Source organism: Sapajus apella, unplaced genomic scaffold (genome assembly GCF_009761245.1).
Source record: "Sapajus apella isolate SASKATOON/1434 unplaced genomic scaffold, GSC_monkey_1.0 scaffold169, whole genome shotgun sequence".
NCBI lineage: Eukaryota > Metazoa > Chordata > Mammalia > Primates > Cebidae > Sapajus > Sapajus apella.
Window position 1 is genome coordinate 1,892,230 of NW_022437109.1, and position 25,326 is coordinate 1,917,555.

At 38.9% G+C, this 25,326-nt stretch overlaps 1 protein-coding gene and 1 pseudogene across 6 annotated transcripts in view; one reads left to right on the plus strand and one right to left on the minus strand.

Annotated features, from left to right (window-relative positions):
* VPS45 (vacuolar protein sorting 45 homolog) overlaps nt 1–25,326 on the minus strand; it is an 82,489-nt gene that overhangs the window by 23,286 nt on the left and 33,877 nt on the right. For 5 of the 6 annotated variants that reach the window (XM_032267447.1, XM_032267443.1, XM_032267445.1 and 2 more), the window contains one exon: nt 11,379–11,510. In XM_032267447.1, coding sequence (XP_032123338.1) covers nt 11,379–11,510 — 132 coding nt within the window. Of the gene's footprint in view, nt 1–11,378; nt 11,511–22,779; nt 23,117–25,326 lie in introns of those variants that run through there. The other variant, XM_032267448.1, reaches the window with a different exon arrangement.
* On the plus strand, nt 21,690–21,808 carry LOC116542560 (annotated as a pseudogene).

The following is a 25,326-nucleotide window of genomic DNA, read 5'->3' on the forward strand; positions in this document are numbered from 1 at the left end:
TTTTTTTCAAGATGGAGTCTTGCTTTGTCATCCAGGCTGGAGTGCAATAGCGCAACCCTGGGTTACTGCAATCTCTGCCTCCTGGGTTCAAGCAATTCTCTTGCGTCAGCCTCCTGAGTAGCTGGGAAAACAGGTGCATGCCACCATGCCTGGCTAATTTTTCTATTTTTAGTAGAGACGAGGTTTCACCACGTTGGCCAGGCTGGTCTCGAACCTCTGACTTTGTGATCCATCCACCTTGGCCTCCCAAAGTGCTGGGATTATAGGCATGAGGCACTGCGCCCGGCCTCATTTTCTTTTAACAATGAGCATGAATTACTTGGTCGAGGGAATGCCTATTTTCCTTTATCTGTGTGCCAGAACTATCTGTCTTTGCTACTTATGGGGAAAATAATTGACAATGGGATCTTTAATTATTTTCAGGTTTATAGCTAATGAGGGCTTAGTTTAATCTAGTAGTATGACAAAGAATGTCTATGTACAGTAATTATTATTGGCTTGAAAGGGAATCTGGCAATGAGAGAATTGTTGATCTCGCACCATCTTCTAGCAGGATATGTCTTTCTACTTGTCAAAAGTTTTAAGAAGTACTGGGGACTAAATAAAGCTCAGGTAGTGCTCAAGCAATGGCAGCACTGTTGGCTAATAAATTCACCTCACCTCCTGTTTCCCTTCTACTTCTATCTCGAATCCCATGAAGGCAGGGATTTTTGCCTGTTAGGATAACAATTCCATCTATATGGATTGGGTTCTTGGCCTCTCAGCTCACACAGCTAACTTAAAGGTATCAATTGTTAACTTAAAGGTGTCAATTGCTTCTGGCAGGGACTAGAACTCTTTAATATTGATTGACTTGTGAAATGATAAGGCAGGCCAGCTCAAAACCCAAACCAAGATGCTCATTTATTTGCAAGGTAGGATCATGTGCTTTGGAAAACTATGATAATGGCTCAGTTGAATAAAACAGTGGGTATAGTTTGTTTAACTACATCTAGAAATTTGCATTTTTATAAGCAAATGTTCATTTTGGTGGATAATTCTCTTAATTCACATTAGTTTTGAAAGATCCTTCTAAAACATAAGTCAGGTGTTACGGCTCTGCTTAAAACCCTATAACACACACAAAAACTTGTACATAAAGTGTGTGGCAGCATTATTTATAACAGCCAAAAGATGGGAACAAATGTCCATCAATTGATGAACAGATAAATAAAACACATACATGAGTACAGTGAAATATTATTCAGTCATAAAAAGGATGAAGTACTGATGTATGTTACAACATGGAGGAACCTTGAAAACGCTGTGCTAAGTGAAAGAAGCCAGTCACAAAAGAATACATATTATATGATTCCATTCACATGCAATGCTCAGAATGGGGACATTTATAGAGACAGAAGGTTGATTAGTGGTTTCTTAGGGCTGGAGGGGGGGTATTTTTTCATATGATAAAAATGTTTTTTTTTTTGAGAAGGAGTTTCACTCTTGCTGCCCAGGCTGGAGGGCAATGGTTTGATGCAACCTCCACCTTCTTGGTTCAAGCAATTCCCCTGCCTCAGTCTCCCGAGTAGCTGGGATTACAGGCATGTGCCAACCATGCCCAGCTAATTTTTGTATTTTTAGTAGAGATGGGGCTTCACCATGTTGGCCAGGCTGGTCTCGAACTTCTGACCTCAGGTGATCCACCCACCTCAGCCTCCCAAAGTGCTGGGATTACAGGCATGAGCCACCACGCCCAGCCAATGAAAATGTTCTAAAATTGACTGTGATAGTGGTTGAATATATCTGTGACTATACTAAAAACCACTGAATTTTATACTTAAATGGGTGACTTGTATAGTCCGTAAATTATATCTCAATAAAAACATTTTTGAAAACCCAACGCAAACGTGCTCTCTAATTCATAGGGAAAAGCAGTTCTTACAGTCTATAAGGCCCTCCAGGAACAGCTCCAGATATTGATGCCTCTCAGACTGCAATTCTTTCTACTTCTCCTCTTGCTCACTCCATTCAGACTCACCAGCCTCCTTGCAGTTCCTCCAATGCACTGCATGATTCTTCGGCCACCGCTGTAGCTGTGCCTGGAATACCTTCTCCCTCAATCTGTTTGGCTTACTCCCTCACCTCCTTCAAGTCTTTGCACATATCTCTTCCTTCTGTCGCCCAGGCTAGAGTGTAGTGGCTCGATCTCGCACACTGCAACCTCTGCATCCTGGGTTCGGGCAATTCTCCTGCCTCAGCCTCCCATGTAGCTGGGATTATAGGCGTGCACTACCATGCCTGGCTAATTTTTGTATTTTTAGTAGAGATGGAGTTTCGTCACATTGATCAGGCTGGCCTTGAACTCTTGACCTCAGGTGATCTGCCTGCCTTGGCCTCCCAGAGTGCTGGGATTATAGGCATGAGCCATCACGCCTGGCCTACACACATCTCTTCTTAAGGAGGGCTTTCCTGACACCATACTGAGTAGTGTAGCCTACAGCAACTGTCCCCAAGCACTATCAATTTCCCTTTACGCAGTTCCACATTCCCTGTCCCCCTACTGCATTTATTACATACTGATTTACTATAAAATATACTTATTTGTTAAGTTTGTTGTTTATTTCTGTCTCCCCTTGCATTAAAATGAAAGCTTCACAAGGGTTAGGATCTTTGTTTTACTCATGTAGGTATCCCAATGCTCAGTAAATAGCTGACTGAACAAACTATTGACTTTATGTTGTTCTCACATGTTCAATAAATATTTATCTCTTACAGAACTCATAACTAGAACTCGTGACTACATAGATGCTAATGAAAAATATCTGTGATGCTATAGCAATGACTCATGCCATATATAATTCCTAGACATTGAAATTTGACATTCCCCCTCCTCGACAAGTGAATATATATTTGGTTAATATGACTAATGAGACAAATGAAGAGGAGGAAAGTAAGGGGAAGGAAAGTAATTCCATAAGAAGGGCAAATACTGAGACAGGAGATAATACTGTATAGTCTGTACACGGCAAACCTGCATAGACCCAGAGACACACTAACTGCTTAGGACAGCATGTGTTCAGGTCAGATTCTTTTTCAGGGCAGGTTCTCTGCCTTCAAAAAAGCATGATAGTTATACCTTTAAAGAAGTCTCTGTAATTGGTTACTACATTTTATATCTGTGTATTTCATTATATATGAAATGAAAAAGGCAAGTAATACAAAATTCATATTAAACTTCATATGGTTATGAAAGAGAAGAAATATTGACTGCTTCTCTTTATTTAGAAGGCAGTTTTATTAAGAATGTTGCTAAGGAGATAATTAGCTTCTGCAAAGTTCCTTGGTGTCTTAGCAGCAAATGCATGCCTTCTATTTTAAATGGTGTTTAAATCTAAACAAAGATAATCACAATTACAGCTAATTAGAGCAGGCCCTATAGAAACAAATCATACAACTACAGAAGGCCTGCATGTATAGAACTCTGCTTCATTACAACCAGTGCCTGAATCACTAAAAAATATTATTGCCAAAGAATTGTTTTAAAGAAATAAAGTATGTAAGAAAGAGCCACTTTAAAGTAATAACTTTGAATGGCAACTTGAATTTCAGAATAAACTAATGTATATTTCCTTCTAGGATCTAAGGGATCTGTATCTTCAGGCACCTTCTGGCTTAAGATGAGCGTACTTATACAAAGGCCTTATTCTCACACTAAAACTTAGGTTCATTTTTGGAAATATACTAGGGAGGAAAGGAATAATTTCTTTCTATTCTTTTAAGTTTTATTTACAACTAAGATTTTGTTTCAATTTACAGTAAAAGTTATCTTGATGTATGTTAGAAACAGATATAGAGAAACCAGGTTGAAGGTTGTTAAAATTGCTACCTGATGGGTAAAGGTACCTATTATTTTTTGGGATGCAGGAGATCAATTTTGACCCTTCTACCCATTACATTAAGTGAAAAAAATAAAAATAAAAACTAGTAGGTGGTAGTTCTGAAATTTGACCGCAGAAAAAATCTGCAGTAATCTCAGATTTTACTTAAGAGTTGCAACAGGGAAACCAAGTGACCTGTATTCCAGAAATATCCCCCAACAGGCATTTTCTATTCTGGAAGGCTAGTAGCTTCTGTGTTATTAGTACATCACACTCACAGCGACAATATATCATCCTTTCCTGTTTATTGGGATACGCACTAATCCAAATCCATGGATTTGGATGTAAGACATGTAAGACAAATCCATGTAAGACATAGCCACCCATACCACAATTTACATGACTCTAAGTATAAAAGGAGAGCATATATCATGGCAAATCTAAACGTGTACCATTTTCTAATCTCCCTAGTCTCTCAAAAAGCTACTTCTGTGCTGCAGAGCTCTTGAGATCAAGGCTATATTTTTGTCATTTATTCCTTTGGCCTGTTACCTTAGAAATAACCCACATATTACAGAGAAAATTATGCAATAAAACCCCCATGAAATTAAACCCTAATAATTCACAGAAGCAAATTAGTCAATGTTTTCTCCTCCATATCAAGGTCTTTATTGCTGGTTCACTGCAGCTCTACTATCTACTATATCCAGGTATAAACTGATTTTTAGAAAACATTAGCCTTTTCATTACTGAGAGTCTATGATTTCAATCTGTATTAAGAGTTGTAAGCTTACTAAGTATGTTAGTAATATCCAAGGTAACCTACATTCATCATGAAAATTGAACCTTTCCATTCAAAGCTGAAACTATTGCTTTCAATGACTTAAGCCATTACAATAACTGGCCTTGGAAATAGAAATTTCCATTATCTTCTTACTGATAAATTCACTATTTATTTATTGGCTAGAGGCTATATATATTTATAAAAGTAAACTATAAACACTGGATATTAAATCATTTATGTATTACAAAAATCAACTAATTTTTTTTCCCATTTAGTGATTACCATAGCAACTCCCTCTTCATGAAAGTTTCATTGGTCAGGAAACCAGTGAACAATTCTGTCCAAAATTTTATTGAATCTTTAATGCTAAGATACTGCTTAGCATGCTATTAGGTCACACAGAGATACCAACACTGACAACAGATGGAAGAATCTAGCATAAAGCCTTTGCAGGTATGCCTTACCTTCTTTATTTTACATAAAAGATGATTTGTTGAGGCTGGGCGTGGTGGCTCATGCCTGTAATCCCAGCATTTTGGGAGGCCAAGGCAGGTGGATCACTTGAGGTCAGGGGTTTGAAACCACCCTGGCCAATATGGTGAAACCCCGTCTCTACCAAAAATACAAAAAATAGCCAGGTGTGGTGGTCTGTGCCTGTAGTCCCAGCTATTCTGGAGGCTGAGGCAGGAGAATTGCTTGAACCAGGGAGGCAGAGGTTGCAGTGAGCCAAGATCACGCCACTGCACTCCAGCCTGAGCGACAGAGCAAGACTTCATCTCAAAAAAAAAAAAGAAGGTGATTTGTTAGGAACTTGGATACTAATTATCTAAGGACCCCCCCCCTTTTTTTTTAACAGAAAATAAAAATTCATAGTACTTTTTTTTTTTTTTTGAGACAGGGTCTTGCCCTGTCGCCCAGGCTGGAATGCAACAGTGCCATCTCAGCTCACTACAACTTCTGCCTCCTGGGTTCAAGTGATTCTCATGCCTCAGCCTCCTGAGTAACTAGGATTACAGGCACGCACCACCATACTCGACTGATTTTTGTATTTTTTAGTAGAGACGAGATTTCACCATGTTGGCCAGGCTGGTCTTGAACTCCTGGCCTCAAGTGATATGCTCACCTTGGCCTCCCAAAGTGCTGAGATTACAGGTGTGAGCTACAATGCCCAGCCAATAGCACTATTAATTAGTTAAATACGTCTTTTTTTTTTTTTTTCTTTTTTGAGACAGAGTCTTGCTCTGTCATCCAGACTGGAGTACAGTGGTGTGATCTCGGTTCACTGCAACTTTCATCTCCTGGGTTCAGGCAATTCTCTACCTGAGCCTCCTGAGTAGGGGGGATTACAGGCTCACGCCACCACACCTGGCTAATTTTTATATTTTTAGTAGAGATGGGGTTTCACCATCTTGGCCAGGCTGGTCTTGATCTTCTGATCCTGTGATCCACCTGCCTCGGCATCCCAAGGTGTTGGGATTACAGGCATAAACCACTGTGCCCAGCCATTCGTCAAACACAACTAAAACGTGCAGTTTTGTATGTAATATGACTAAATTACAAAGACATATAAAAATCTTTACTAATCTATCTTTCTAGATTATTTATTTTGAGACAGGGTCTTGCTCTGTCACCCAGGGTGGAGTACAGTGATGCAATCTTGGCTCACTATAGCCTCCACCTCCTTGACTCAAGCAATTCTCCCACCTCAGCCTCCCAAGTACCTGAGACCACAGGTGGCACCGCTGCGCCTGGCTATTTTTTTGTATTTTTGATACAGACGGAGTTTCACCACATTGCCCAGACTGGTCTCAAACTGAGTTCAAACAATCTGCCCACCTCAGGTTCCCAAAGTGCTGGGATTACAGTCCTGAGCCACCAAGCCCAACCCCCAACTTATTTTTAATTATTTTTATTTATTTACTTATGTACTTTTTTTTTTTTTTGAGATGGAGTCTCGTTCTTGTTGCCCAGGCTGGAATGTAGTGGTGTGATCTTGGCTTACTGCAACTGCTGCCCCCTGGGTTTAAATGATTCTCCTGCCTTAGCCTCCTGAGTAGCTGGGACTACAGGTGCCCAACACCACACCCAACTACTTTTTGTATTTTTAGTAGAGACAGGGTTTCCCCATGTTGGCCAGGCTGGTCTCAAACTCCTGACCTCAGGCGATCTGCCCGCCTTCACCTCCCAAAGTGCTGGGATTACAGGGGTGAGCCACCGTGCCTGGCCCCCTTACTTATTTTTTAAATGGAGATATACATTTAATTTTAACCTGCTGATATTTCAAATTAAAGGGATGATGCTACAATTCTTAGGCACTGGCCATTGGGCTACTCAGTGAGAAATATTAACTCTCAGAGGAAGTACTTAAAGGTCAATTAATCTTTTTGAATTCTGACATGAAAGCCTATTTAAAAGATTATGATTAACAATAACATTAACAATAACCATTCATGAAAGAACTCATTTGGATCAAGAAGACAAAATCTTTTATGGCTACCATCAAGTAATAAATAAGACCTTTTGAATCCTAAATTATTAAATATTATTTAGAGAATAATGCAGTATCAGGCATTCAGGTAATACTCAGGAAGGAAATGCATAGTGATTAAAAGCATGGGTTCTGGCTTCCAAAATTGGCTCCATCTCTTACTAGTCATGTCTACTTGAGTAGGTTCATCTCTCTGTACCTCAGTTTCCATATATAGAGTAGAGATAATAGTAGTACAAACTTCATGTGAGGATTCAATGAGTTAATATATTTAAAGTACTTTCAGTACAGTGCCTAACATATAGTATCTGCTCTCTCTCTCTCTCTCTCTCTCCCCCCCCATATATATATATAATTTTTTTTTTTTTTTTAAAGATGGTGTCTTGCTCTGTTGCCCAGGCTGGAGTGCAGTGGCTCGATCTTGGTTTACTGCAACCCCCACCTCCCTGGTTCAAGCAATTCTCTAGTGTCAGCCTCCTGAGAAGCTGGGATTACAGGTATGTGCCACTATGCCTGGCTAATTTTTGTATTTTTTAGTAGAGATGTGATTTCATGTTGGCCAGGCTGGTCTTGAATCCCTGACCTCAAGTGATCTGCCCACTTCAGCCTCCTAAAATGCTGGGATTATAGGCATGGGATTCGGGCAAGAATGGTCTTTAGTAAGAAGAAAATTGGATCGAAGGAAGAGCCAGGAGGAAAGAAACAAAGTAGAGGGGAAAAGGGGGGGAAATATGCAGGTAAATATAAATAAACATTAACTTTTGAAAATAATGATTAATTTGGGAATTTTGAAAAGGTAAAACCAAAACACTGGACAATGATAGTGTATAAATTGGGAGGAAGGTGATTAGAGTTAAAACATTTTAAGATTCTTGTATTATTTGTGAGCCTCCGTGGCTACTAAAACATAGTGCTCTTGTTTAATAACACTGGCACATGCCTATTAGAGAGTCGTAGCATCAGTTTATACTTATCAAACTTAGTTTTGGTTCCCTTTTTGTGCTGACCCTTGGCAATTCCTCTTACTTTCTAAAGAAGTGATATATTCATTTAAAAGGATGTTTGTTGCCTAGGCTGGAGTGCTGTGGTGTGATCTTAGCTCACTGCAACCTCTACCTCCCAGTTTCAAGCGATTTTCCTGCCTCAGCTTCCCGAGTAGCTGGGACTACAGGTGCCCACTACCATGTGCAGCTAATTTTTGTGTTTTTAGTAGAGACGGGGTTTCACCATGTTGGCCAGGCTGGTGTTAAACTCCTGAGCTCAAATGATTCACCAACCTTACCCTCCCAAAGTGCTGATATTACACGTGTGAGCCACTGCATTCGGCCTATTTCTTCTTTTGGTCAACAAATATCTTTTAAGAACAAGTAAAACTAATCTACAGTGACAGAAGGCACAAAAATGAATACTTTGCAGGGAACTGTGACAAGGAGGGAGCATGAGGCATAAGAAAGACTTCTGGGGATGCTGGTAACGTGCTATTTCTTGATCATTACACTCAGTGGACATTTCATAGATAAATTCACTTTGCAATATTTTACTGTGCTGTTTATCATGTATACACTTTTCCGTACGTAATGAAGTACCTATGTATAAGTGTATGTATGTGGTATCATAGAAAGATATTTGGTCTCTTTGTCCCCATTCTTGGCACAGAGCTCCTAAGTCCCTAGGAATTTTCTAAGTACTGAGAGTGATGGGAGTATCTTTTGTTTCAATGAGGTAACTCTTGATGGGCCTCTAGGTAGCTTCAGGATGAGGGCTAGTGGCCTGAAAGACCAAGCCTTAATAAGAAACTTCAAATTTTCAGCCCCATCCCTGAAGCTCCAGGGCAGGGGAAACAGCTGCAGCCTCAATCAATCACCAGGGGCTAAGGATTTAATCAAGCATGCCCACATAATGAAACCTCCATAAAAACCCCTACTCAATAGGGTTCCAAGAGTTTCTGGGTTGGTGAACATATCAAAGTGCTGGGGTCGGGGTGGTGTTCCTGAAGTGGGCATGGAGACTCCACACCCCACCCCTATACCTTGCCCTATGTATCTCTTCCATTTGGCTGTTCCTCAGTTGTATCCTTTATAATACCTGGCAAATGTAGTGAAGTGTTTTCCTGAGTTGTGTGATCTGTTTCAGTAAATTATCAAACCTGAGGAAGGGGTCATGGGAACCCCTGATTTACAGCCAGTCACTCAGAAATATGGGTGGTCTGGGACTTGTGACTGGCATCTGAAGTGGGGGTGGTCTTGTGGGATGAAGCCCTTTTAACTTCGAGATGAGATGCTAACTCTAGGTAGACACTGTTAGAATTGAATTGAAGTGCTAGATATCCAGTTGGTGTCTGGAGAATTGTAGAAATGGTGTTGGGAAAGACATGATGTATTTGGTGTCAAGAAGAAATAAGACCCTCACTGTAATATTTCTCTAGAAGTTATAAAAGGAAACCCCACAGAACAGCTTACACCAATAAAATTCTGATAGCTTGTAAAGGTATGTTAAATATGTATCCTAAAAATAATTTTTAAAATGCATATTAGTATTTATATAATCTTGGGTAGGAAAGAATTTTCTAGGCGTGACACCAAAGGCAGAAATCACTGGTAGCTGTGACTATATAAAATTAAAATACTAACAACAACAAAACTTTTATACACAAAACATTGTGAATAGTATAAAACAAAAATATAATTATATTTTTCTATAAGGAAAAAGATTTGTAAAATATAATAGACAAAAGGCCAATAACTTTATTTACATATATAAAAATTGTAAAAAATTAAGAAAAAAAAGGAATACCCCAATTGTGAAATGGGCAAAGAACATGAACTAGCAATTCACAAAAGAAATATATAAATGGCCAGTGAGTTCTGGACGCTAACAAAGAGGTTAGTAATTTGCCCAAGTTCACAAAAATAGTAAGAGGGAAATCAGGATTCAAACCCAAGGAATGTTACTCTCCAATAAATATTTGTTTAATGAATGATTATATATTTAACACTAGAAAATGTTTACATCAGGCTGCAAAATGTAAGTTAAAAGACAGGACATACAATGAGATCCCTCTCTGCCCACACACTCACATAAACATCTAAACAGGCTTAGAAAAAAAAGCTTTCACTAAAATGTAACAGTGGTTAGATTGTGGAAGCCTTTTTTCTCTTTGTACTTTCTGAATTAAAAATTCAGAATATGCATATATGACTTCCGCAATAAAGGAGAAAAGTTATATTAAAAACCAAATGATCATACAAAATAAAAAAGTATACGAATACTTTTAATGACTCCCAATTATCCATGCATACATGGCTCAACATGGATCTCTCTGGGTCCCTAATCTTTAGATTCAACAATCATGTCATGGTTCTCTAGTTTCTTCCTCTCCTACCTACCGTTTAGCTGTGAAATCAATGTTCCTAAAACACTGTGACTTACTTGTAATCACTGCTTTCAATAATTCCCCATTTTCTATATAAAAAAGTAGAAACTCCTAAGTCTGGTGTTCAAGGCCTTCCACAATTATGGCATTCAGTCATCTTTTCACTTTATCACACACAATTTGCTGTTCTGTGTGTATATATGTTGCCTACAGCTTTTATAACTTGTTCATGTGGTTAGCTCTACCTAGAATGTACTCTCACTTCATATGCCCATGTTCACCCAAGGCTCAGCTAATATACTATCTTCCATATGAAACATTTGCTAATTTCTCTTAGTCACTCTGAGAGCTCTTGGCTCTTTTATCTGCCTCTCTAGGCACTTATTTTCTTTTATTTTTAAGTGTTCTTTCCCAATAGACAACGGCTTGAGGTAAGATCTTTGGATTATTCATCTTTGTATTCTTCTTACTGAATACTTACCAAGTGAATAAAGTTAATCAACAAAAGAGAAAAACTCACAAACTTCAATACCATTATGTTTAAGTATTTGAAAGTGTAAGCCTCTGGTTATTAAGTAGTTCCAAGGGTTTCACCTTTTTTGAACACAGGATATACAAATTGTTAACAGTGTAGGATGGTTCTTTCTTTCTAGGTCTCTGACCTAATAAAGAGATTTATGAATGTAACAAACATAAGTACTATAGATCCTTTTTCTCACAAACTCTTAAATTATTCTGGGTACTGCAAACACCAGAGCACTTCGGTCTACAGCAGTTTGGTTAGTACTGACCAAATTTTTCCCACATATAGCGAATGTAAGCTTTATCCTCTGGGAAAGAGGACACAGTTGTAGAATGAATATTCTCTTTTACCTTTTCGTGTTGTGCACTGTGGTGCCTCCCAGGACAATCCTCACTCCAGGAGTGGTGCGGTTCAGGTTATAAACTGTTAGAGCCTCTTCATAGGTGGCTCCTCCAATTACAAACACAATGATATCCTGAGGTCTGCAATAACGAAGAATGAGATATTATCACAGGATAAGAAAAAAAAAGGGCTGCGACTTATATACACAGAGTTTTACTTTCTAAACCTTCCTTTTTTTTGGTGGAGGAAGCAGAATTAAAGCAGAATAGAATAAAAGGTTTAAAAAAAGTTTTAATTATCTGAAATTGGCAGGAAACAGGGCAGGAAATGCTGAATAGTGATTTGCTTTCTGTTTATGAGCGGATGTCTTATAATTTCTGTGCTTTGGATTTCAGAATAGCACAATAGTGTTTGCTGGAACCAAATGTAGAAATATTATTTTATATTCAAGAGGGTACAGAGTGCCTCACTGTGACATGATATCAATACAGCAGTATTTTATGTTTATATTAATATTACACATCTGCTTTCATTTATAAGCCCTTTGTCAAATACTTAGTACAGTGCTATTACAATGGCCTCTGTCCAAGGACCTCAAAGCATTTTTGAAAGAACTGGCATATCTGGATATCCCCAAAACATGGGTACTAGAAACATTTAGTATTTTGAATGTAAAAAAAAGAATGGGACACACAAATTAATGGTGCTTCTAGGAACTCCATCTTTTCTTAAAAATATTTTTTCTGAGTCTTTGGATAAACCAAGAAACAGAAGCCATGGAAACAAATAAACAAACAAATGTGAACATAGCAAATGCTGGACACGTTAACACATCAGCCCAGTCACTACTTTCATTTGGGTAGCACTGTGTTGTTTTACTGTTTCCTGTTTCAATCCTTATAAAAATGGCTTCATAACAAAAGTGAATGCTCCTCCTATTAGCTCCTTCTGTAGATATCACCAAGAAGGAGATCAAATTATTTTCAAAACTATTAATGTTTGTCCTGTTCTTCTTTTCTCATGCCATCAAAAGAAGATAAAATTAATTAATCCTACCAGGCAAGTAATTTCGTTAAATTGGACACTCATTGGACACTAAAACTATATCAAGCAGAAGCATTCATTTTGAATGTTATTGCACAAAACTAACTAGAAACATCTTTAATCAAGGAGTATACATGCTTCTGTATAAATCATGAAGAAAAAACCCAACCCTACCCTTCCTTCCTGCTTGTCTGTCTCTCTCTTTCTAAAATACCTTGAAGGAATTAACGGAGAGAGTATTTGTTCTTGTGAGACTTCACTGAAACAGAATCAGCTATTTTTGGCTATTTTTAAATGTTCAGATAGTCTCTAAATTGCAGAGATTCCCCAGTAAAAGTTACACAAGGGAGGGTATGGTGGCTCATGCCTGTATGCACTTTGGGAGGCCGAGGTGGGTGGATCACTTGAGGTCAGGAGTTCGAGACCATGCTGGCCAACATGGTGAAACTCTGTCTTTACTAAAAATACAAAAATTATCTAGGTGTAGTGGCAGGTGCCTGTAATCCCAGCTACTTTGGAGGCTTAGGCAGGAGAATCACTTGAACACAGGAGGTGAAGGTTGCAGTGAGCCAAGATCATGGCACTGCACTCCAGCCTGGGTGACAGAGTGAGACTCCATCTACCAAAAAAAAAAAAAAAAAAAAAATCAAACGGTTATACAACCTACCAATGATGAAGAGGTTGTTATGGTAGAGTGTCAATTATGATAAGGGTCCCCAGTTCCAGGCTGAGGACCAATACCAGTCTGTGGTCTGCTAGGAACTGGAGGGGGACACAACAGGAGGTGAGCAGCGGGTATTAGGGCCTGAGCTCCACCTCCTCTCAGATCAGTGGAGGCATTAGATTCTTGTAGGAGTGCAAATCCCACTGTGAACTGTGCATGGTAGGGATCTAGGTTACTGGCTCCTTATGAAACTAACAGCTGGTGATCTGAGGCAGAAGTTTCATCCTACTTGACTTGTCAGCAACATCTAAGTTGATCACTTGCTCCTTCTGGATATACCTTCTTCACTTGGTCTCCAGAGAATTACATAGCTGGTTTTTTTACGCTTGCTACTTTTCAGTATCCTTTGATGGTCCCACTTCATCTCCATGACCTCTTAATGGTGGAATGCCCAAAGCCCAGCCATTGGCCCTCCTTTCTTCTCCATCTAAACTCCTTCCCTCCATCTGCTCCATTCAATATAGTGACCACTTGCCACTTATGGCTGTTTAAATTTAATCAAAATAAAATTAAATGTTTAATTCCTCTGTAGCACTAGCCACATTTCAAGTGAACAGCCATACTGGCAAGTGGTTACCTTACTAGTTAACGCAGAAACAGTACATTTCCTTCCCTAGATAATCTCATCCAGTTTTTTGGTTGTAAATAAATCTATCTGCTGATGGCTCCCAAATCTCCATCTCTAGCCCAGACCTTTCTTCTAAACTCCACACTTAAATATCTGTCTACTTGACATTTCCATTTGGATGTTCAAATCCCCAATCTTCCCTAAGCCTGTTCTACCTACAGCTTTCCCTATCTTACTTGATAGTCACTTTAGCTTTCTAGTTGCTTGGTCCAAAAGCTTTGGACTCACTCTAACTCTTCCTTTGGGACAGAAGTGAAGTTGAGGACATAGTGAAAGAGGAAGAAGTAAGCATAAGCCAGCTCATAGAAAACCTCAAATCTCACAGGCCATGGGGGAAGCACTGAAAGGTTTTCACAGGTTACCATGATCAAATCTGCATTTTTTTTTTCTGAGACAGAGTCTCGCTCTGTCACCCAGGCTGGAGTGCAGTGGCAATCTTGGCTCACTGCAACCTCCACCTCCTGGGTTAAGCTATTCTCCTGCCTCAGCCTCCCAAATAGCTGGAATTACAGATGCAAGTCACCATACCTGGCTAATTTTTATATTTTTAGTAAAGATGGGATTTTGCCATACTGGCCAGGCTAAGGGTATCAAACTCCTGACCTCAGGTGATCTGCCCGCCTTGGCCTCCCAAAGTGCTGAGATTACAGGTGTGAAGCACCACGCCCAGGCAAATTTCCTTCTTTTTTGAAGGATAGTTTTAGCAGCTGTGCAAGAATGAATTGGGTGTCATTGCTGGGAAAAGCTGGAGAATAAAAGGCTAGTGTAAGACTTCTGGGAAGATACGATGAAAGCTAGAAGTAAAGACATCCCAGAAAGGGTGGAGAGGAGGTACTAGATATCCAGGCAAAAAAAAATACATATTCTTCAGTATTTGGTCAATGACTGAATGTGGAGGATAGATAGGGGTAAAGGAGTCCATAACTTTGTTTTCTGGTTTTAGTAACTAGGTGTAGTAGTTTCGGTTTGAGAAAAAGGACATTTAAGGAGAATAAGACAAAAACATGTTATGTTTTAGATACTGTGGAATATTCTAATGGACATGCCCACTAGACATCTGTGTATTCAGGTCTAGGGCTTTCCACAAGTATGTGATAGCTGAAGCCATCGGAATAGATGAGTTTTGTCTAGGGAGAACATCTAGAATGGGAAGAGAACCAAAATAGATTTTTTTGTCAAGTCCCTAACAACTACAAAACAAGTAAAAAGAGTAGCTAGCACTAGCAACTGAGAAGAACAGTTTCAGAAAGGTAGGAGGAGAATCAGGAGAGAGAGGTTGAGGGCCAGCTGAGTCTCAAGAAGAAAAGAATGGTTAATAGTGTGAAATGGAGCAGTGGGGAAAATAAGGTGGGAATTGAGAGTCCCCTGGATTTACTACTGTGATTTTGCAAGAAATGTTTTAGTGTGTTGTAGTGGTGTAAGGAGCCAGGCTACATGGATTGAAGAGTTGAGAAACGGGACAGTGACTGTGGGCTTCTTTATCTAAGACGCCTGGCTATGAAGGGAAGGACATAACTTAGAGGAAAATCTAGGACCAAAGGCTTTACATTTATTATTTGTTTAACAAAATAAAATGGAGTATGATTATAGGCTGTGGAAAGTCGGTACAGAAGCAAAAAAGAATGAGGGAATGGGGAGAAGAGAATGAGACAGCTAGCGAGTCAGAGAGAGAGCGCGTAAATAACAAAGGCTTCAGAAGAGCAGGTAGGAAGGTAAACCAGAGTAGTGGCATTCTGACTTTCTGACTGGTGTAAGATGATATCTCAGTGTGGTTTTAATTTGTATTTCTCTGATGATCAGTAAAGTTGAGTATTTTCTTAAGTGTTTATTGGCCACTTAGAATTCTTTTGAGAAATGTCTGTTTGTGTCCTTTGACCAGTTTTTAATGAGGTTGTTTTTTCTTATTGCGTTCCTTGTAGGATGTGGTTTAGTTCTTTGTTAGAGGCATTACTTGTAGGTTGTCCATTGATTCTGTTGATCATTTCTTTTGCTGTGCAGAAGCTTTTTAGTTTAATTAAGTCCTATTTGTCTATTTTTGTTTTTGTTGCATTTCCTTCCAGGATCTTTGTCATAAATTCTTTGCCTAGACCAATATCCAGAAGAGTTTTTCCTAGGTTTTCATCTAGGATTTTTATAGTTTTAGGTCTTACATTTAGGTCTTTAATCCATCCTGAGTTAATTTTTGTATATGGTAAGAGATAGGAGTCCAATTTCATTTTTCTGCGTATGGCTGGCCAGTTTTCCCAGCATCATTTATCCAGTGGGGTGTCCTTTCCCCATTGTTATTTTTGTCGACTTTATTGAAGATCAGTTGGTTGCAGGTAAGTGGTTTTTTCCCTGGGTGCTTTATTCTGTTCCATTGATCTATGTGTCTGTTTTTGTACCAGTACCATGCTGTTTTAGTTACTATAGCCTAATAGTATAATTTGAAGTCAGGCAATGTGACTCTGGGTTTGTTTTTTTGCTTAGGAGCACCTTGGCCATTTAGGCTTTCTTCGGTTCCATATCAGCTTTAGGATTCCTTTTTCTAATGTGAAGAATGATGTTGGTAACTTGATAGGAATTGTATTGAATCTGTAGACTGTGTTGGATAATATAATCATTTTTAACAATATTGATTCTTCCAATCAATGAGCATGGGATGTTTTTCCATTTGTTTGTGTCAACTATGATTTCTTTCATCAGTGTTTTGTAGTTCTCCATGTAGAGATCTTTCACTTCCTTTGTTAAATATATTCCTAAGTATTTTTTGTATGTGGCTATTGTAAATGGGACTGAGCTCTTACTTTGATTCTCAGCTTGAATTTTATTGATCTATAAAAATGTTACTGATTTTTGTATGTTGATTTTGTATCCTGAGACTTTAATGAAGTCACTTATCAAGTCTAGGAATCTTCTAGAGGGATCTTTAGGATTTTCTAAGTATACAATCCTATTGAATGTGAACAGAGATAATTTGACTTATTCTTTTCCTATTTGAATGTCTAATATTTCTTTTTATTAGATTGCTCTGGCAAGGACTTTCAGTATGTTGAATAGGAGTGGTGAGAGTGAACATTCTTCTCTTGTTCCAGTTCTTAGGGAAAATGCTTCAATGATTTCCCCATTCAGTATGATGTTAGCTTAGGTTTGTCATATATGGCGCTTACTATTTTGGTTTATTAAAAAGTCAAAAACAACAGATGTTGGCATGGATGCAGAGAAAAGGGAATGCTCATATACCGTTGGTGGGAATGTAAATTAGTTCAACCTCTGTGGAAAACATGATGGAGTTAGCTCAAATAGAACTAGCTCCAAACTCATAATGGAGCTAGAACTACAAATAGAACTAGTGATCAAGCCACAGGGAGGGCAGTGAATGCACAGGGTACGTCCTTGCTCATGTCCCCACTTCTTCCTTAAAAACAACAATAACAAAAAGGCTGGGCCTGATGGCTTATGCCCATAATCCCAGCACATTGGGAGGCCAAGGCAGGTGGATTGCTTGAGCCAAGGAGCTTGGGATCAACCTGGGCAACACTGTAAGACCCTGACTCTACAAAAAAAATTTTTTAATTAGCCCGGTGTGGTGGTGTGTGCCTGTAGTCTCAGCTACTCAGCAAGGGAGGGGGCAGGGAGGGGGCACTGAGATGGGAGGATCACTTGAGCCTGGGGAGTCAAGGCTGCAGTGAGCTGTGACTGTGCCACTGCACTCCATCCAGCCTGGGCAAGAGAATGAGATGCTGTCTCAAAAAGGAAAAAGAAAAAACAAAAACAACTTGCCATTCGACCCAGAAATCCCACTACTGGGTATCTACCCAAAGGAAAGGAAATCATTATATAAAAAAGACACCCGCACTCATGTTTATCCCAGCACTATATACAATAGCAAAGCCATGGAACTGACCTAAGTAACTACCAACAGTGGACTGGATAAAGAAAATGTGGTATATCGACACCATGGAATACTAAGCAGGCATAAAAAAGAATGAAATCATGTCCTTTGCAGCAAAATGGATGGAGCAAGAGGCCATTATCCTAAGTGAAATAACTCTCAAGCAGAAAAATCAAATATAGCATGTTCTCACTTATAAATGTGAGTTTAACATGGCAGGTACACGTGGACATAAGGATGGAGAGAAGAAACTATGGGGACTCCAAAAGGGGGGAGGGAGGAAGGGAGATGAGGACTGAAAAACTACCTAGATAGTTACAACATTGATCAAACTATTGGTAGAATGCCTTCCGGCTTCTGGTCAATGTTGTAACTATCTGGGTGGTAGTTACAGACTATGTAAAAAGCAAGAAGATAAGAGGCAGTTAAAGTGTTCAGAAACAATAAAAGGACATTATATTCACCCCAAAAAAGAAAAACATAGGAAAATAATATATATATTTACTCAAGATAAACTGCAAAATGGATTACTCAAACAAATTTATTTACTTAAGTAAATAAATGAATTGCATAGAATATTTTATTAAGAAGAAGAGAGAGAAACTTTCCTGTGCAGGGATACAGTGACCATCTTGGTGACTAATGAGAAGAATCGGACAGTTAACACTTTTGTTTTGAGCTCCTGATCTGATAAGTCAATTTAAATAGCCGTTGAGCAGACAAATGAAAGCATCATGGAAAATGATATTGCTTCTCCATAGCTATCCTCTGACCATCACCTACCTGCAGAATATATCTGTCTCTTATAGAAAAGAAAGGCAAGAACTGGGAAGGAATAAACTCAAGTGGGCTTTTAGCATGGCAAGAGAACACTGTCCTTCAGTCTAATCATTTCAGGGTGAAAGGATATTTTTGTACTACTACTAGAGAGGAAAGAAAATGTCATGGATGGTAAACTGTGGGTGTAGGGTTATATAAATATAAGGACAAAACCTAGATACATGGATAGGCTCTTAGAATTTGGCTCAATTGTATGTCTCACAAAGATGACTATGTCACATTTGGTTATGAAAACATTAATAAATGTTTTCCTGAGCCTCCTACTACTTATTCAAGCTGGCTTAAGGAAGAACATCTATGAAAAAAATGTTTAAATACCACTGACATTTTCCCTTTTCATTCCTTTCCCAGTGACTTTTAAAAGTAGATGTTCCAAGAAGGCCAATGGTAAAACATATAGCAAATCTTTTTCATGTGATGGTTGAAGCTAAGTGGAATACACAAGTTCAATTCTTTGTGTGCATCTTCCTGTGTTCTGTAATTCACCATGGCAACCAAAGCATTAATTAATGCAGACAGCAAACATTAGAAAACAGCAGCTAGCTCATGCTGTATAGAGATATACAAGGATAATCAAGGATAATATCTTATTCTGTTAAAAAATTAAAATATTAACATATAGGATTTCTGGAAATATTTATTTTTTTAAATTTTTATCTTAGGTTTGGGGGTATATGTGAAGGTCTGTTACATAAACACGTGTCGTGGGGGTTTGTCTGTCGTACATATTATTACATCACCCAGTCATTAAGCTCAGTACCCAATAGTTACCTTTTCTGTTCCCCTCCCTCCTTTCAACCTCCTTGCTCAAGTATACCCCAGTGTCTGCTATTTCCTTGTGTTCCTGAGTTCTTATAATTTAGCTCCCACTTATAAGTAAGAACATGCAGTATTTAGTTTTCTCTTTTCGTGTTAGTTTGCTAAGGGTGATGGCCTCCAGATCCAACCATGTTCCCACAAAAGGCATAATCCCATTCTTTTTTATGGCTGCCTAATATTCCATGGTGTATAAGTACATTTTCATTATCCAGTCTGTCATTGGTGGGCATTTAGGGGTTGATTCCATGTCTTAGATTGTGAACAGTGCTGTAATGAACACTCAAGTGCATGTCTTTTTTTTTTTTTTTTTTTGAGATGGAGTTTCGATTGTTGCCCAGGCTAGAGTGCAATGGCACAATCTTGGCTCACCACAATCTGTGCCTCCTGGGTTTAAGCATTTCTCCTGCCTCAGCCTCCCAAGTAGGCGTGTACCAACATGCAGGCTAATTTTGTATTTTTAGTAGAGATGAGGTTTCACTATGTTTTTTTTTTTTTTTTTTTGAGATGGAGTCTCACTCTGTTGCCCAGGCTGGAGTGCAGTGGCATGGTCTTGGCTCACTCTGCCTCCTGGGTTCAAGCAACTTTCCTGCCTCAGCCTCCCCAGTAGCTGAGATTACAGGCTCCCACCACCACACCCAGCTAATTTTTGTATTTTTTAGTAGAAATGAGGTTTCACCATGTTGGCCAGGCTGGTCTCAAACTTCTGACCTCAGGTGATCCACCTGCCTTGGCCTCCCAAAGTGCTGGGATTACAGGTGTGAGCCACCACACCCAGCCACATGTATCTTATGGTAAAATGAGTTATATTCCTCTGGATATATACCCAGTAATGGGATTGCTGGGTCAAATGGTAGTTCTGCTTTTAGCTATTTGAGGAATTGCCATACTGCTTTCCACAATGGTTGAACTAATTTACATTCCCACCAACAGTGTATAAGGGTTCCCTTTTCTCTGCAACCTCTCCAGGATCTGTTATTTCTCGACGTTTTTTTTTTTCCCCCTCAAGATGGAGTCTTGCTCTGTTGCTCAGAGCTGGAGTGCAATGGCACAATCTCATCTCACTGCAACCTTCACCTCCTGGGATCAAGCAATTCTCCTGCCTCAGCCTCCTGTGTAATTGGGATTACAGGCATGCACCACCATGCTCAGCTAATTTTTGTATTTTTAGTAGAGAAGCGGTTTCACCATATTGGCCAGGCTGGTCTCAAACTTCTGACCTCATGATCCACCCACCTTGGCCTCTCAAAGTGCTGGGATAACAGGTGTGAGCCACCGCACCCAGCCTATTTTTTGACTTTTTAATAATAGCCATTCAGACTGGTGTGAGATGGCATCTCACTGTGGTTTTGATTTGCATTTCTCTTATGATCAGTGATACTAAGTTTTTTTTCATATGCTTGTTGGCTGCATGTATGTCTTCTTTGAGAAGTATTTGCTCATGTCCTTTGGCCACTTATTTTTTTTTTAAGACGGGGTTTTGCTCCTGTTGCCTAGGCTAGTGTATAATGGCCTGATCTTAGCTCACTGCAACCTCTGCCTCCCATGTTCAAGTGATTCTCATGCCTCAGCCTCCTGAGTAGCTGGGATTACAGGTGCTGACCACCACTCCTAAGCTTTTGTATTTTTAGTAGACATGGGGTTTCACCATGATGGCCAAGATGTTCTCGAACTCCTGAACTTAGGTGATCTACCTGCCTCGGCCTCCCACTTTTTAATGGGGTTGTTTTTCTCTTGTAAATTTGTTTAAGTTCTTTATAGATGCTGAATATTAGACCTTTGTCAGATGTATAGTTTGTAAATATTTTCTCCTATTCTGTAGATTGTCTGTTTACTCTGTTGATAGTTTCTTTTGCTGTGCAATAGCTCTTAAGTTTAATTAGATCCCATTTGTCAATTTTTGCTTTTGTTGTAATTGCTTTTGACATCTTCGTCATAAAATCTTTGCCTGTTCCTAGGTCCAGAATGGTACTACCTAAGTTGTCTTCCAGGGTTTTTATAGTTTTAGGTTTTACATTTGTCTTTAATCCATCTTGAGTTGATTTTTGTATATGATATAAGGAAGGGGCCCAGCTTCAGTCTTCTGCATATGGCTAGCCAGTTATCCCAGCATCATTTATTGAATGAGTCTTTTCCCCATTGCTTGTTTTTGTCAGTTTTGTCAAAAATCAGATGGTTGTAGATGTGTGGCTGTATTTCTGGGCTCTGTATTCTATTCCATTAGACTATGTGCCTGTTTTTATACCCGTACCATGCTGTTTTGGTCACTGTAGCCTTGTAGTTAGTTTGAAGTTGGGTAATGTGATTCTCCCAGCTTTGTTCTTTTTGCTTAGGATTGCCTTGGCTATTGGGGCTCTGTTTTTGTTCCACATTAATTTTAAAATAATTTTTTTCTCTATAGCCATACTACCCTGAATATGCCCACTCTTGTCTGATCTTGGAAGCTAAGCAGGGTGGGGCCTGGTTAGTACTTGGATGGGAGACCGTCTGGGGATACCACGTACCATAGGCTATTAAAAATAAAATAAAATAAAATAATTTTTTTCTAGTTCTGTGAAGAATGTCATTGGTAGTCAGATAGGAATAGCATTGAATCTGTAAAATGCTTTGGGTAGTATAGTCATTTTAATGATATTGACTCTTCCTATCCATGGGCATGGGATGCTTTTCCATTTGTTTGTGGCTTCTCTGATTTCTTTGAACAGTGTTTTGTAATTCTCACTGTGGAGATCTTTCACCTCCCTGGTTAGCTGTATTCCTAGGCATTTTATTTTTTTGGTGGCAGTTGTGAATAGGATTGCCTTTCTGATTTGGCTTTCAGCTTGGTTGTTGTTGCTGTATAGGAATGCTAGTGATTTTTGTACACTGATTTTGTATCCTGCAACTTTGCTGAAGTTGTTTATCAGCTGAAGGAGCTTCTGGGCTGAGACTATGGGGTTTTCTAGAATCATGTTGTCTGCAAAGAGGTAGTTTGACTTCCTGTCTGGATGCTCTTTATTTATTTATCTTGCCTGACTGCTGTGGCTAGGACTTCCAACACTCTGTTGGATAGAAGTGGTAAGAGAGGCATCCTTGTCTTGTGCCGGTTTTCAAGGGGAATGCTTTCAGCTTTGCCCATTCAGTATGATGTTGGCTGTTGGTTTGTCATAGACTTCAATACCAAGTTTGTTGAGAGTTTTTTTTTTTTTTTTTTTTACAGGCTGGAGTATAGTGGTGTGATCTTGGCTCACTACAACCTCTGTCTCCTGGGTTCAAGTGATTCTCCTGCCCCAGCCTTCTGAATAGCTGAGACTACAGGTGCCCACCACCATGCCTGGCTAATTTTTGTATGTTTTTAGTAACGATGGGGTTTCACTATGTTGGCCAGGCTGGTCTTGAACTCTTGACCTTGTGATCTGCCTGCCTTGGCCTCCCAAAGTACTGGGATTACAGGCATGAGCCACAGTGCCCAGACTTGTTGAGAGTTTTTAACATTATTTCTATATGTGGTTAAGTTAGGTGGAAACACAAACTTTCAAAAGGCAACATTTTATCTATTTTGTGGAGAATTATATTTATGGCTAAAATTGTAATTTTTGAATATACTTACAAATGATACAGTTCTTATTAGCATTTACTACAGGAAAAAAGGTCAATGAAAAAGGACTGCTGCTTCACAGAAACAAAAAATAAGCTGTAGCAACAAAATTCTATTACATTTGTGTAAACGTGAAAAATACTTCCTTTTTGAATTGACTGATTCTGGAATGCATGATCATATAGCTCCATTTCCTCACCAAATGAAAAAGTTGCTTGCCTTTATCAGAGACAAGAGGCAATTCTAGAGTGAGAAAAAAAATTAGCTTGAAAAATAGGATATGCAAGAATCCCATCTGCAGAATGATCAAATCCAATTTGTGGATACAGCTATACTGCCAAACAGCTTAAACACTAATTTAATAGCTAAGGGCTAAAAAATTTCCACCAGTGTTCTGGTTTTGCAAAGTTGTGTTCTTGCCACATTTCCTTTGATACTTTCTATTATTACAACAACAATAAAACCTAGAATTTCTATTATGATGAGACAAATAACAGTAAATATCACTATAATCAAGGATGCTTCTCAATATGATGATAAAGGGCCAAGAAAGTGGCTAGAGCTGATAGTGTGGTCACGTCAATGCAGAGCCAGAATGTTTTATAGAGTTATTTATGAATTTCGAAAATCTAAATTTTCTATAGCATCACTTAAATTTATTCTCTGGTTTAAATTTTCCAATTATAAATATTGGCATATCAACTAAAAGAGATGCCTGCAGGATTTATCAAACATCTATTGAACAACTACTATTTCTAAATCACTGTGTTAAATGTTGTGAAAACCCCAAGGATTAACAGAACATAATACTCATTTTGAGATTACAATACCTAATACAATAACTAGTGGATAGGATAGATAGGTATATAACTAACTGCTGTTTCAGTATCTAGAGGTAACAACTATTAATAAGTTCTTGATTATTCTTTCAGAAACAGTTACTATAGGCAGGGCATGGTGGCTCATGCTGGTAATCCTAGCACTTTGGGAGGCTGAGGCAGGCAGATTGCTTGAGCTCAGGATTTTGAGACCAGCAGCATGGCAAAACCTTGTTTCTATGAAAATACAAAAATTAGCTAGTTACTATAGTCCCAGCTACTCAGAAAGCTGAGGTGGGTGGCTTGAGCCTGAGAGGTAGAGGCTGTAGTGAGCTGAGATCATGCCACTGCTCTCCAGTCTGGGTGACAGAGCCAGACCCTGTCTCAAAAAAAAAAAAAAAAAAGTTAACTATATTTATACATATATGTGCTCGTAAAAAAATATTATATATATTATATGCATACGTTTATATATTTAAGCACATATTTATATACATGTACACATTTTTGTTTTGTTTTGTCTTTGAGATGGAGTCTTGCTCTGTCGCCCAGGGTGGAGTGTAATGGCACAATCTCGGCTCACTGCAACCTCCACCTTCTGAGTTCAAGCAATTCTCCTGCCTCAGCCTCCTGAGTAGCTGGGACTACAGATGTGTGCCACCATGCCTGACTAATTTTTGTATTTTTACTAGAGACGGGGTTTCACCATGTTGGCCAGGCTGGTCTCGAATTCCTGACCTCAAGTGATCCACCCGCCTTGGCCTCCCAAAGTGCTGAGATTACAGGCATGAGCCCCCGCGCCCACGTGTTTTTTTTTTTTTTAAGCAAAAGAAATGTTATAATATCCTACTTTTGTACCCAATATATCTTAGAAAGTTTTGCATATCACCCATGAAGACTTACGTCATTAAAAAAAGAATACGTAGTATTATACTGTAGTTTAGGTATTAGAGATTAGTTTAGGTAATCTCTATTGATAGAGATTTAGCTTGTTCCTAGTTTTTTGCTATTACTTCAGTGAACATCCTTGCTTCAGTATCTTTGTGTACGTGCACAGGAATATCTATAGAGTAAGCTTTTAGAAGTGTAATTGGTAAATAAGAGTGTTTTCAAGTCCTTTGCAGTATTCCTTCTGTCAGGCATGGCCAGGAGGTGGTATAGGTATTTTCTGTGATACCCACTGTAGTTTTGTAACCGTTTCTTTGCCTTCTTCCTTCAAAATTTCCACTATTTTAGAAGCTCATAATGTAGTCGCGCTGTTTTCTCCTGACCTCCTTTCCTGGTCACTTTTATTCCCTGAGCGACTTTAGCTCTGGCTTACTTGTCCTCCTTTTTCTCCTTCTCTTTTCAAAATTTTCAGTGACTTTAACATCACTGTGGATTACTCATCTGACATCCTGGTCTCTTTACCAATCCTCATCTTTTCTTCTACTCACTACAACCGCCCACATCCATGATTACAACCTAAACTTTTTCATTACGAGTATCTGTACCCCCCAAGAAATCTTGAATTCAAAATATCTTTCTCCACTAACTACCTCTCAACTTCGAATTTACCTATACTAATACTCTTCTGTAATCATTCTTTGGCCTCATCAAATCTCCAATTCATTCACCAATACCTTTCTCATGATC